The sequence below is a fragment of the Erithacus rubecula genome (genome assembly GCF_903797595.1).
Source record: "Erithacus rubecula genome assembly, chromosome: Z".
NCBI classification, from domain to species: Eukaryota; Metazoa; Chordata; class Aves; order Passeriformes; family Muscicapidae; genus Erithacus; species Erithacus rubecula.
In genome coordinates, this window is record NC_136661.1 from 25,513,113 (window position 1) to 25,527,806 (window position 14,694).

The window sequence follows — 14,694 nt, forward strand, 5'->3', positions numbered from 1 at the left end:
CCCCTTGTCCCCAGACTAAACAACCCCAGCTCCTCAGCTGCTCCTCATCAAACTTGTGCTCCAGACCCCTCTCTTATCTGCTCCCTTCTCTGGAAATGCTCTGGTAATGGGAGGCCCAAAACTGATCACAGGATCAGCACAAGTCATGGAAAAGTCTGATTATCCCTTGCAAGGTCATTCATTGGTGCTGTCTACCTTCTTCTTTCCAATCTGTGCATCTGAGGACAAACAATATCAAGCAATATTGTCTTGTGGCACACACAGCTCCAGACAAGGGCCAGCAGCAGCTGACACTGGTTTCAGAGCTCCCCCATCACTGGTGAAACCAGGTGGGAGGTAGCTGTGAGCACCTCCATGCCTCACAGGAAGCTCCTTTTGCTCTGGATGCTGGGGGCCAGTGTGGCACCCCATCCCTGCCTGCTCCTGGGACCTGAAGCCATGTCTCCACATGGTGCTGTGTCACAGGCTCTTCCAGCTGGAGCTGAGCTACCCCAGCACCTCCACGCTGAGTGCTCTGGGGTTTTGCTTGGATCTCTACCCCTGTCATACAATGTTTGCTATTTCTGGATATTTATCTGGAGTTTCCTGTTATATTTGAATACAGAATCACTGAATGCTTTGGGTTGAAGGGTCCTTAGAGATTATCTTGTTCCAACTCCTCTGCCATAGGCTGGGATATTTTCCACTAGACCAGGTTGCTCAGAGCTTCATCCAGTGTGGTCTTGAATTCTTGCAAGCATGGGGCATCCACAACTTTTATGGAAAATCTGTTCCAGTGCCTCACCACCTTCACAGCAAAAAAAAAAAAAAAGGGTAATATCTTATATAAACCTACTCTCTTTCAGTTTGAAACATCCACAGTACTACAACTTGCCAAACAGTTGTTTCACCCAGTCTTGCCTTGAGCAATGGACTTGTTCCCCCATGAGCATGTGAGAGAATGAAAGAACAACCAGACAAATTCCAGTAACAGATTTTGCTTTCTCAAAGTGACTGATGATTAAAAAATGCCCAGACCAATGCTGGCTTTAATCGACATGATCTTCTTAGTGCTGTCACACTCATTTGGGAATACCTTTATTTTATGATGGTTATCACACAATGAATAATGAACTGGAAAGGGATGGGAAAGATGAGCATCATAGGAAAGCTGAGATCATGTCTCCTTGTGCTGCAGGGCATGGGTTTCTGGGTTTTTCCTTATGTCTTCCTTTACACTAAAGGACTGGAAAGAGGAGACAGAACCTGGTGCTAACAGAAAAGCACATAAAACCTGGACTCACTGGAAATGATGTGTGCAGACTCAGGAAAATTCCTTCAACAGAAAAGGTTTGCATTGATGGAGTAACATCACACTACTGAGAGATGGCATGCCAAAAACCGTAAGGAGGGTTCAGTCAGCTCCAGATCACTTCAGCTTATGAAAAAAATGGAAAATGGGGTTGTCTGGATCTTCACTCTTCAAAGATCTCCAGTATAAACAGACAGTCTGGATCTGTGTAAAGGTTGGAAGAAATGCCTGCTTTCAAATATTTTCCACCATGCAGGGAGATCGTAGCCACAGCATTGCCTTTTCTCAAGCCTAGTGGTAGCAACTTATTTTTCTTTTTCTTGATTTGGCTGCATCTGTCCATTTCCAAGGCAGGTCTTACTTACCTGTGACTGTTGCTTTTCATGATAAAATCTTGTTTCCTGTTGGTGGAACTTGATTAGTAATTGACTGAAGACAGAGGGTGGAAAACTGGTAGAGTGATTATTTTTCAGAAAAAATGTAGTCCAGGGTAAAAATTAATGCCTTTGCCAATTCACATTTTCAAGTATGTGGTCTGTTTTAAAGTGGCTTTTTGTGCCAGAGTTGTGCAGATGGGTGCAGTGGATAGCCAGAGGGAAGGAGTAGATGAGTGGCTGAATGGAGCTTTGTCCTCCAAAATCCCTCAGATCAGCTTAGCACCTGCAGTCTATCAATGCTTCATCACCAGGTTGCCTTTGGCTGGCTCCTTTCTGCCCTCTCCCACCACCCCCAAAATAAAAAAATTACGCTTTTAAAAGAACTTTTTATGTTCCCATTGTTTTCACTAATTCCTTCACAAATTGTGCTGTGGAAGGCTGACACTTGTCCACTGCCTTCCCAGGATCTGAGACCTTCATCATCAGCTCCGGCTATATGGGAGGGAAGACGTTTCTTGCAGAAAGCAGGAAAAAATAAAGACATCTATACACATTAAATCAAGTTGCCAGGAGCTTGGGGGCTCATATATCCCTCATATTCAAGGGATATGAGCAGATCCAGGTTACTTGAGACATGATTCCTGAAACACTGACTTTCTATTCCATTTTGAGAGTCCTAACCACTGCCATGAACAATAAATAAAATGTGTGGATATTAACATTGTCCTAAAAGGCTTCGTCTTTTGTATTCATTGGGTTTTTTTTGATACCAGACCATGGCAGCATTAACTTTGGCTTAATGTACCAGTTAAAACTAGCAAACTGGTCTGCCTCAGCTGGCAGCCAGGAGCCCTCTCAGTGAATGAACTCTGCTGCTGGTAAGGTTGCACATTGGAGCAGTTCTCTGAACAGGAGGCTGAAATACGAATGCCTAAAATGAGGCGTGAATATCTCATAAGGATGTATATTCTACATCATCCACCAATGGATTAAACAGGTGCTGTTTTCTTGAATGCTCAAAGATGACACTGCTGATGACTCATGCTGGAAAAACAGGGAGTTCATTGAACGCACTGATGTGTGTGCAAATTTATCTTCCTTCAGGATATTTGTAAAGCAGTTGGATTCCCTGGCAATTATTCCAGCTGAACTACTGGCCAGGGTGCCAACAATTCATCAATGTTAATGGCATAAATGGCATAGTGTCAAAGGTAAAATAAAATGTCCTTTGCACTCCTTTAAATGTCCTAATCTCTCGAAGAATCCAGTTTCATATTTTGACAGTATTCAGCAATTTGATTCTGTGTATTTTCTCAGGCGCAATAACTTGTTAACTACCATCTTTTTTAGCCACATAAGAATGCATTTAAGCAGCAGTTTTATGTTATTGCATTCATATTATTTCTAGCCTTCAGCTTCTCTACCTTGGTTCACAAATTCTTTGCCAACAGGAGCTCTCACCTTAAGGGACTGACCTGGCTGGTAGGCTGGAAACTGAACCCTGAAGGGTATTTTTAAGTAAGGCAGACCCAGCATGGGCTGGAAGACGGAGTGAGCCCCTGTCTGGGGAGAGGTGCAAGGAGAGGGCTCAGTGCAGGCATCTGGGAGCTGGCATTGGCACCATGACATGTAAAGTCCACGTGGGAAATTACTGTGTGAAAATTGGCACCCTATTGCAGGAATGCTGCTCTTCCAGACACACAGTAACTCCCTTGCTGACAAACTCTTGGTTCTGTGACTCCCCATGAAGCCATGAATTTGACTTTGCTCCCCTGAACCAACTGGGGGCCACCAGCCTTCCCTCTCCAGGGAGGGAAGCACAGGCTCCACATCAGCAGTAGGTGGGGAGAGGCAATAAAATCCCCTCCCTTCTGACCTGGAGTTACTTGGTGAATCACTGTGGGGAGCACAACTGTGGGGGTGCCTTGGGAAGCTCCATATCAGGAGTGGCAATTAGATTTATACAGAACTACCACCACCTGGCTGGTTTAATAATTTGTGCAATCACAGCTAAGACAAATGATGGTCAAATTGACCTGGTCTAGTGGAAGGCAAGAGAGAGTTGGAACTAGATGGTCCTTAAGGCCCCTTTCAACCCAAACCATTTTGTGATTCTGTGACAACTTCCTCAGCCTATAGTCAGCAAGCACATGGTGAGGCTCCTCTGCTCTCACTCTTTGGAACAGGTGCACTAAGCCTTGCATGGAGTGGTTAGAATTGCTGTGTTATGTTTCCTTGCCTGGTTAACCAGACTGGCAGTTCTTGATGATTTCTGTTCTGGAGAACAAGGAATCAGCTCAGAAAATGGGTGGGTTTGAGTCTTCTATAGCTTTTTTTATGGGCTGGATAACTCGACTGTTGAAGTGTCACAACATGTAGTTCTGCCTTGCATCATGGTTAAACAGAGGTAAGGAGACACCTTTGCTCTACTGCTCCCACAGAACCTGTGCTGGGCTTTTGGAACACTGTTAGGCTTGTTCTTTTGCTGGAGGTGTTAGAGCTGTTGGAGATGTACAAGCTGCTGAAGCCCCATGTTAGCATAGCCCAAATGTTAGCCCAGAGAGACTAGGCTGAAAGTTAGGACTGTGTTCTAGAGAAAAGAAGGAAAAGAGACACATAGTGGTTAAAATGGGTATGGTGATGGTCTCTCCAGTCTTTTTCAGGAGCTGTGCCCTGGTAATGTGGGCAAGGGGTGACAGCCCTGCTGTGGCTGCCAGTACTCTGGGTGACTCTTTGGGTGCAGCTGAGCACCCCAGGCTTGTGTGCAGGGCTTCATCCTGGCCACTGATTTGTCTGCCACTGCAGAAAGGGCTTTGCTGGCTTTGGGCTGCTGGGTGGGAAGCCCTTGTCACAGTGCTGCAGTGACTGTAAGGGATGAGGCTGGCAGCCACTGTGTGCTTGGCTCTGGTGGATTTGCCCTTCACCCAGGAACATCCTGTCCTTCTGGTTCCTTCTCAAGTGTTTCACCACAGGAAGAGGGTGCTCCTCTTGGCCCCAGCTGATCTCACCATCAGAGGGTTTATCCTTAGCTCTGACCTCACTTCTTCTTTTTTAAAGTCAGTATTGTAATTTCCTCTTAGGAATCCTCCCTTTGAATGCCGGTCAGGACTGTGCAAGGCTTTCCTCCAGTATCTCCTACAAGAACTGTTCACCCCAGTCCTTTCTAACCTTTACTTTTGTCACACTTTTGTTACTTTTCTTTCTTTTTCTGAGCTTTTTGACCTGGATTCTTCAGCTGTGATGTAAATCTTATATATTATTTTAATGTTTTGAAGACATACCTTTATTTCTGGGCTCTCAGAATGAGAGAAAATAGCATTAGGCTATTATATGAGAGATATATTGCATATTAAGAAAAATTCTTCACAGGAAGGGCTGTCAAGCACTGGAAGAGGCTGCCCAGGGAAGTTGTGGTGTCACCATACCTGGAGGTATTTAAAAGATATGTAGATATTTTTTTTAGGAACATGGTTAATTGGTGGGCTTGGCACTATTGGGTTAATGGCTGGACTCAATGCTCTTAAAGGCTTTTCCAACCTAAACTATTCTCTGATTTTATGAAATCCACTGGAATTTTCTGGTCCTACTCAGCAGGACAAATTCACTTTTCTTTTCTTTAGATGCTCTAGGCTGGATGGATGTCTTTCTTCTGCTGATCATAGAATGATCTTCCTTTCCATTTTATCCCTTTTCATCTCCCTTTCCTACCAATGCTGTTTTCAGGGTTGGATTTTTAACTTTTCTCATTGCACAGATTTCTCTGACCTCCTCAACCTTTCTCTCACCTCCCTGAAGAGTGTGACTGCTGTGCTATCATCCTTCTCTCCTTCTGGAAACATGGACAGGCACTTCATGAGCACCATTAAATGAAAATAAAATAACTAATTTATAAAGAATCTTGAGACATAGCATCTAATCTGTCTCTCAGCCCTGAAGCAGGATCCTATCAACATAAATAATTCCCTAATAAATACTAGTCTAGTCTGTTTTTCCAAGCCACCCAGGATGGAGGATCCACATCTTCCCAGGCAATCAGCTTTACTATCATCATTGTTTGAAAACTCTCCCAATGCCTAGTGCAAGCAAGCCCCCTATGAAAGTTTTTCATATCCAGCCCTTTTTTTCTGTAGACATATATGATATGACTGGGTGTCCCTTGAGCACCTTTATTGTTTTCCCCTTTTCTAACAAGTCTTATTTTCCAGGTTTCTCATTGCTGCAGATTGTGCCTCCTCCTTGCTATGCTTGTTTTCATCTCTAAAAGAGCACATGAAAATGCTGCAGCTTCACACCCTCCCTCCATGAGAGGTGGGAAACAGATGAGCTCCACATAATTCAGTGAAACTAGTGTGGTCATGTTGCTCAGGAAAAGTCCCCGAGGCACTTCACTAATCATCTTAAATGAAAGGGCATGAAATTGAAATCAGCAGAGACAGTCACATTTTCTCATCTTCCTATCTGAATCTGCAGTCCCACATGTAGTCAAATGGCAGAATCACCCCACTCTAGGTACCCCAGCCTGCCTGGGGGCATAGTTTTATTCTGTTTGAGGTTTAAGACCAATAAGAAATTAATTTTAATCCTTAAAAGGCTGCAGTCAGGGCTTTGATTTCATTTTAACATATCTACTGTGGCATGAGACCATTTGTGAACTGAAAAAGAATTTCAGGGTGAAGATATAATTCTCCCTTGTTTCCTTGTGATATCAGCTTTATGGAAAATGGGGGACCAAGGCTCTTACCCACTGTGATTCCCATTCTCATAGCACTGTGGGCTTAGCTAAGAAGTGGTCCCATTGCACTATTCAATATATTGGGAAATGTGAAAAGACCACTGTCCTTTGAAGAGTTAGTCTCAAATGGTAAGGGGGCATGAGAGCACTTCAGTTCTTCCTGTCTACCAGTGCTAAAAGTCCTGCAGGATCTGTGTCCAATATGGTGCAGGACAAGAGGATATCTTCAGGGTAGGATATGCTTTCAATGAGGCAGCACATCTGATAAAACCTGCACATGAGGCAGGGAACCTCTGGGCCAATGGCAAGTTGGTCACTGCCACTTGTCATTAGTCCATCACAGGATGCAGGGCATGGAAAACTGCTATAACCTTACATAATCTGTGACCAGGCTGCCTTGCACCTCTTCAATGCTTTCTCTCTGCTGACTTGGTTTAATTTAAAGCCCAGAAGGACAACAGGAAACTTCCTTTTTAATCTCCAAGTGTTTTATATCAAAACCAAAACCTGGAGTATGGGCTTTGCTTCTCTGATGTATTCAGCCCCAAGAACCCTGAGCCTGCTCCAAGCTGTGCTTTGGAAGTCATTTTGCAAACTGAAGCTGCACTCTCTCTTGGAGAGGAAGCTCACTGCCTTGGCATTGCCTGGTTTCCTGCTGTACTCTGAGCATGAGAGCTCCTGATTCTGTGATGAGAATGGAGAAATGGGAAACCAGCCATCAAAAACAGCCACAGGGAAATTGCCTGGCTGGTCCTTGCTATACTTTGCTTCTTTGGGCCTATAAGTGAGAGCAAGGCTTTTCAAATTGTTTCCTCTCCATCATTCATATGGATGGTGGAGGCTGAATGTTGCTCAAAGTCTTTACCAGAGAAATATCTGGTTAAGCCAGTCTTACCCCACAGGATACATGCTCTAAACAGGGCAAAACCAAACAGCATCACTCATATGAAGAAAAAGGCAAAACCTGTGCTTTAAAAGAAAAAGCAAGCACTGGTGTTAGTGCTCAGCAGTATATATATTGTTCAGAAAACTTCCCCAACCTCTACTTCCCCAAAACACCCCCCTTTCCTTCCAGTTTATAAAGCCCTTGTAGGACACAGTGCTTTGTTGGGCAAGATTTGGCAGCTCCCTGTGCTTACATCCCATCAGCATGAGAGTATCCCTTGGACTCGGCTTCTTCCTGGCATTCCTGCACCCAGGTGAGTTTTCCATTGGCTCTTGTGGGGTTGTGAGGGATGAAAGAGGTTTGGGAATGGAGTGGTTCATGTGTGAGGCTATTGCTGCCATCCGGGCCATAAACCCCTCTCATCCTGGGGGATTTGCACTGCAGAGGGGTGAGGGTGACCACTCTTGAAGATCTTTGGTCCTATGAGCCAGTGTGCAATGAGAGTGTTGGCATTTACAGCATGAGCTGACAGTCTGATTTTGTGGTGCTCACTGGTGATATAGCAGGATCACCATCAGAGGGACTCAGGTTACCCTGAGGCAGCCAGACCTTTGGTAAGCTGAATTGTTCTCTGGGGTAATTTATTATATTAATGTCCAGGGTTGCATGACATTTTGGACATCATGTCATCTCAGCCATCCTTCAGCTCTGCTCTAGGAAAGCACAGCTGTCGTGGAGGTTTTGGGTGGCAGTAGATGCCACAGCCACTGCAAGGTGCCTCTGTTGGCACCTAGGTTCAGGAAAGTGACACATGCCCTGAACCTGTTAATCTACCTGCTGGACTCTTGTGGCTGTGTATCATGGAAGAGATCCTATTTGTCCTCTGTCAAAATACATGTTATTCCTTTCTAAATGTTTCCTGATAAGTATCTGATATTCTGGTCTGCCTAAAGTGTTCCAGCAGGTATCTGCTGAAGTGGTTTCTCCAAATGCCTATAAAGAGATATACAAAGAGATAATGCTTACAAAGAAAGTCTCTGGTTTGTACAGAGTACAGACAGTACCCACTGGCAGCTCTTGTTCCCCAGCCACCCATGTGCCCTTATTCACTACAAAGAGAGAATTTGGGGTCTGTGAATCCAGAGATACCTGCGTGCCTGCCAGGATGAAGGGATTTGTAGGGCTGCTGTCATCAGCAACTCCAGGAAAAGCCCAACAAGATTGCACAATGAAACAGGAAAAATAAGGGAAGAGAAATGTAGATGAAAAGTGCTGATCAATGCTGAAATTAGACATCAGTGAAAGGGGAAGTGAGATCCCTTATGACTGCTGCTCAGGAATGTGTCCTTCTCTCCCCAGGGATGTGCCTCCAGTGTGAGATATGTCACGGCATGGGAAAAAGCTGCTTTGGTCCCATGAAAACCTGCACTGGTGGTGAAGACACCTGTGGCATTATTCTTCATGAGGTCCTAATAGGTGAGACACACTCTAAGCCAGTGTGACTTTCAGAGTGGGGCTGGCTGGGGGACTTGTCTCTCTCTCCACTTGTCACTGGTAGTATGGTCCATCCTTGCATAACATGATAATTTTTCTTTTACTGACAGATGACCCAGAGACCAGGATAGTCTGGGATAGGAAAAGCTCTTTATTCCCCTATTTTGAGAAGCAGTTTTCTACTGGGAGGGTTTGGTTCTTAGTTGTGGAGGGAAGGACCAAAACCTCATGGTGGGGGGAGACACTGGCTTTTAATTCTGGCTAAGGTAAGAAGTTGAGTCAGGAAACTGGGAGACTGAGCCATGAACTACACGATGCTGCTGACATCTAGTACTTGGGATGCACTGGTGATGTCTGGAGAGAGAAGCTTGCCTGTCCTCAAGCAGGGAGGGGGGCACCATGCAACCGTGCAGGGCCACCAGGGCTGAGCTGTCACCTTATTATCATAATCATCATCATCATCAATCAGTTTAGGTTGGAAGAAACCTTGAAGATCATCTAGTTTCTAAACTCATGCCCTGAGCAGGGAGACCTTCCACTAGACCAGGTTGCTTAGAGCCCCGTTCAGCCTGGCCTTGAACACTGCCAGAGATGGGAGACATTCATCAACTTGTTCCAGAAAGTTGTTCCAGCGGCAACTTGTTCCAATGTCTCACTATTACTGGCAACTGTTCAGTGTTTCACCACCCTTACTGTCAAGAATTTGTTCTTAATATCTAATCTCAATCTACCCTCTTTCAGTCTGAAGCCATTCCCTCCAGCCCTATTAGTTCATGCCCTTGTCAAAAGCCCCACTCCAGCTCTCTTGTAGCTCCTTTAAGCCCTGGAAGTTGCTATAAGGTCACCTTGGAGCCTGCTCTTCTCCAGGCTGAACAACCCCAACTCTTTCAGCTTGTCCTCACAGGAAGTGTTGTCAACCAGTAACCATGTTCCCGTGGTTGATAAGTCAAAGCTGGTGCTGAGCCCTGACACAGCTGGACACTGAGCTGTGTTAGAGGCATGGCCTCAGCCATTGCTCAGCCTCACTGATGTGACTGTTGGCTTTTAGACAGGAGTCTGGCTCATATCTACCAGCTTTGCTGTTGGCAGCTCCAGGGCCTGCCTTCTTCTGCTGGTGCACCCACCCTTCATCCTTCAAGCACTTCAGCAGACTCAGTTTAGCTGTTCTGCTCCCCTTCACACCTTTTGGGCTTGGCTGATGGGGTAGACCAGACTTGCTGTGCCAGGGTGCTTGTGGCTGTGATGGACTGTGCACTCTGCAGATATTACACAGGCTGAGCAAGCCCGTGCTATGGGTCAGAGGTGTGTGTCACACCACAGTCATGAGGTGTCCTGGCTCACTGATGATGCTTCTCAGGGGGCTCAGGGGTCCCTCTCAGGCCCTGGAACAGCTGCCTAGAAATTGGTACAGGAACTGACAGTAGGGGGAGGGAATTACTTTATGTTGAATGACTTGGCAGTGCCTTCTGCCTCATGACAGGGGGAATGGCCATCTCTTCATCCATCAAGTCCTGCCTGCCATCCCACATCTGCCACCTTGGCCCTGTCACTGTGAACTACGGGAAGGTGAAAGCAAAGAGCCACTTGGTTTGCTGCACGGGCGATGACTGCCGGACCACCTCCGTGTCATGTAACTCTTATTCCCCCTAGAGCCCATCCCTTCTCTGAGTGACCCACCACCTGTGGCACTCCTCTCATTTCCTCACTGAAACCAGCTACAGCCCATGTCTTTCATTTCAGTGCCTCCAGATAACAATGTGCCCAATGGATACCAGTGTCCTGCCTGCTACAGCGTGGACTCCTTTCAGTGTGGTAATGAAGTTGTAAACTGCACAGGATCTGAAGACCAATGTGTTGACCTTGCTGGGTTAATGAATGCTGGTAACTGCCTATCATTTGGGGCTGTTTTTCATCTTCTTGGTAAAACGGGTGAAACTAGTCTAAGATAGAGCACTGCTGAGATAAAAATGGGCAAAAGGTGTGAAATAAAGAGGCAGATATGGGGAACTTAAAGCTGAAAACTGAAAACTTCAAGCTGGCCAAAGGGCAGGCATTGTTTTTCTTTCCTTCTTCCCAATCATGCATGGATAATTGCTGGAATTCTTTATAGCATGGCATAACTGAGATCAAGAGTGGAACTTGTTTCTTGGGGCAATCTGGTACATGGGTAGGTAACAAACCTGACCAAGCCCCTGAACCTGCTGGCCCCAGCTAGGATGTATGAGGGTGAATCTGGGTCTAAGCCAATTGCCAGCTCAGTGGAGATTCAGATGGAGCTTTGCAGAAAGATTGCTTTCCATGGGGTAATACCAGTCCCTGGGGACAAGGCACAGTGGCAGTTGGTGCTTCTGCATGAGGAAAGCTGGGGACAGGTCCCCTGCCTTGAAGTCCAGCCTTTGAACAGCTCCATCTGAAATATTTTTCCCACTTCAGGTCCTGTAGTTAGAGAGAGGAAAGCAGACAGTAATTTTTCTGGTCACTATCTTTTCCACCCCTGCTGCAGGCAAAAGAATTCCACTTTTCATGGCACACCCGTGCTACAGCAGGCAGGCAAAAAACCCATGGAAATAAAGGGCAACAACAACAGCTGTAGAAGCAGACTGGAAAACAATTATCTTGTATATAGTTATGGATGAAGTTCCTTTGAGTTGATAATATTGCTAGTTGATGATGTGATGCCTGAAGGTCCTTCCTATAGACTTTATTAATGTGCTGTCCAAACCCTGAATTAGATCATGTTTCACAGAGACAACATGAAGGAAAACAATTTTCGTAGTCACAACAATGAAAATAGAGTGGCAAAATTAATTCAGTGTACCACTTAAATAAAAAATGCTCCTAACTTGTCTTAACTTGATTGATCATCCACTGTGAATGGACAAGGCCTGTGCAGTGTGATAAACTGTGCAGAGGAAGCAGCAGTGCAGGGGAGTACAGGAAGGTGAAGAAGTAAGTGCCTTTGCATGTTATTTGTACTTGAGATAAAATTGTTGAACAAAGCATCCCAGACCTCCATAACCTACACAGCAGAGACATATGAACAGCATTAGCAAAAGCAACCAAGAGCAGCAAGAATATCTGAATGGAGAGTTAGGCACTCAGCACCTTCTCTTCTGGTGAATGCACCAGTGGTGGCAAAGGACAAGTTCAGGTTTCAGAGGGCCTGTCAGTAGGTTTCTCTCTTGGTTTGGCTAAAATCCTATAAAGCATCCAAAAATGAATTCCTCTTAATAAATAGCTCAGGTTGTATTTTCACTGAGACTTCTGAACTCCATGTCAAATCTGACTGAAAGAAAGCCATCCAGTTCAAATGTCTTGAGATGGTCAGAGAGAGAAGGAGACAGTGAATACCTGGTGTACTGTTACACAGCCCTGGTTTATTTAGGAAGTCAAAATTTGGGCAGAAGAATCTTTAACCATGAGAAAGAGAACTACTTAAAATATTTTCACTTTTTAAATGTAAATGCTTTGACTTTTTTAAACTCATCTTTACTCAGCAGAAAGAAAAAAGACAATTTTAAACCATTTGTATTTCAAGTCAACAAAGATGGTCTTGCTGTTTCTTCACCTTTGTTCAGGGAATAGACAGGCCTGGTGGGTTTGGAACCAACTGGATGTAATGAATGGGCAGTTCTTAGGTTGGAAATGGGGACTGCATTGGTCAGGGTGGGATTAATGTTGGGGATTGGGTCCCTTGATGCATAGCATGTATTTTTTGTATTTCCCCTGCATAGGTGGACTGTCTCTGAAAGCTGCCATGAAAGGTTGCACCACCATTTCTGAATGCAGTATGGTAGGAGATGGAAAAAACAGCCTGGGGATGATGGACATAAAGTTGAAACGGTTCCAGTGCAGCCCAGCTTCTGTTATGTACAGCATGGCATTCGCTGGGGCTGCTCCTCCACACCCAACCTTCCTTCCTATCCTATCAGGATTCATCCTGGAGAAGGTACTTTTCTGACTCTCACTAGTGCTGGGTTGAGCAAAACCCACAGCAAACTCCAGCAGCGGTTTGAAACTTAGTCCTTTCTGCTGTAGCTTCTACTTCATCCTAATGGGGATTTTATTTTCAGATAAGCTCTCCTTTCTATTTTCACAGAATAAAGACAGCACTTACGCTTCCTTTGTTTCCGCATGGATTTAATCTCATTTAAAGCTTCATCAGCTCTCTTGTGGTTGGTTTTGTGTTGCATTCTCTTAGTGCTTTGTCCACACTGGGACCATGTGTGACTGTGTGAGGTCTTCAAGCCTTGCACAGGAACTGAGAGCTCTGAAGACAGCCCTGGAGTCTACATCCACTATCTCAGTGTTAGTGGCAACTTACAAATAAGTTTTTTCTTTTCCAGGCTCTGAAAGGGACTGGAGAGGAGTTCCTGAGAGTTCATTCTGAGTAGAAAGGTCCCTTGCCCCTTTCTCCAACCCATGTATCCTATTTGTCCAAACAAGAGGAGTCCCTCAGCTCGAAGAGCTGCCCTAGGCCACAAATAATATTTGCTTCAGAGTATAAGACACTGCGGTAAGCAACCTGCTTCTGGCAAGAAGTTGCCTTACCAGACACTCTCTCATTTACTTTTAAATTTCATGATTATCTGTTGGGAACATTTAATTCCATAAAAGAGGTAGGTTTCCACAGTGACAGACCACTGGGGTCCAACTAATGGGAAACTTCAGGTCAATGGTTATTTCCTTTCTGTTGGGTGAAGTACACCCACAGTTTGTGTAGCCTTCCACTTCTACACTTGCCACCCCCTGGCTATTTTGCCCCAGCCACTCCTTGCCTCATGGGTATCCTTGGGTTAGTATTACACAAAAGCACTGAAGAAAAACCTCACCAGGCAGCGCTGGGAGTTGGCACTGGCTGTGGGCTAAGGCTGGAGTGTGACACCTCTGGGAGATGCTGAGGTGCACAGTGGAGGAGGTTATCAAACTTCAACGTCTCCCTGTGTGTCTGTTCCCAGATGCATGGCCCAGTTTAGAGCACACTACAGGACTACCAAGCAAAGTCCATGGTTGTGTGTGTCCCTAATAGCCCCAGCTCTCAGTGCAAGCACTTGTTTTGAGTATGCAGTTCCAGGGATCAAGCAATGCAATTTTATCTCCTAGTTCAGTGCTAGGAAAGTCCTGGCTGCTGAAACCAGACCACAACAAGTGGCAGTAGTGAGATGAATATGCCTACGTGTGTATGCCTGAATGTATAAGTGATCAGCTTATAACTTGCAGCATGGGGACTGAATGTTCCTGCAGTTTTTTTCATCCCAGACTTTCTCTTCTTCCCAAACAGGCTGAAACTCTTTTCTTCCTGGTATTTCCACCAAATTGTTTGGGATAAAATGGCACATTATCTATTGTAATAAAGGGGTGTGGGTCTGAGAGTGAACATTAAGTTTTGGGGTAGAGAGTGAACTGATAATACAGATTTAATGCAGGGAAAAGAGTCTGGCTAGACTCAGTTAATTATTTGCAGAGGCTGTACAAGTGTGGATGTTAGAGAAGGAGCTCAGCTCCCTCTTCATGGTGTAGCAATACACTGATACTGTAGCGACCCACTCATTCAGCATTTTTCCAGATCTGATAAAATCCTGGAATTTAAAAAATTCTCTATCTGTGTAAGTACATTATCCCTGAACACATCTCCTGCACAGTCACGTGGAACATTGCATTGCTGTCCATGGCACCCCCTGGCAGATCCTGATCTGCTTCCATGGCTCAGCCCTTCGCTTTTTGCTCACTCCACTCTGGCCTGTGATGTTATCAGGATGGAAAAGCTGAATGGATCTGTTCAGCCTGGTCAAGACTTGGGTGATGCACATCCACAGGCCGTGGTGCTGGGGCAGTATTTCTGAAAATACAAGGGGAAGAGCAGACAGCAACATTTCTCCTGAGGGTTTGTGGTCCAGAAAGAAGAAACAGCTTA

The 14,694-nt window shown here is 45.2% G+C and overlaps 1 protein-coding gene across 1 annotated transcript; it reads left to right on the forward strand.

The window, feature by feature from the left end:
- The first annotated feature begins 7,442 nt into the window (after nt 1-7,442).
- On the forward strand, nt 7,443-12,902 carry LOC306814153 (phospholipase A2 inhibitor NAI-like). The gene is made up of 5 exons (XM_079329940.1): nt 7,443-7,599; nt 8,646-8,762; nt 10,261-10,410; nt 10,521-10,661; nt 12,515-12,902. Exons 1-5 carry the CDS (start codon nt 7,551-7,553, stop codon nt 12,739-12,741), a joined length of 684 nt encoding a protein of 227 aa, XP_079186066.1. The 5' UTR covers nt 7,443-7,550; the 3' UTR covers nt 12,742-12,902.
- Nucleotides 12,903-14,694: the final 1,792 nt, after the last annotated feature.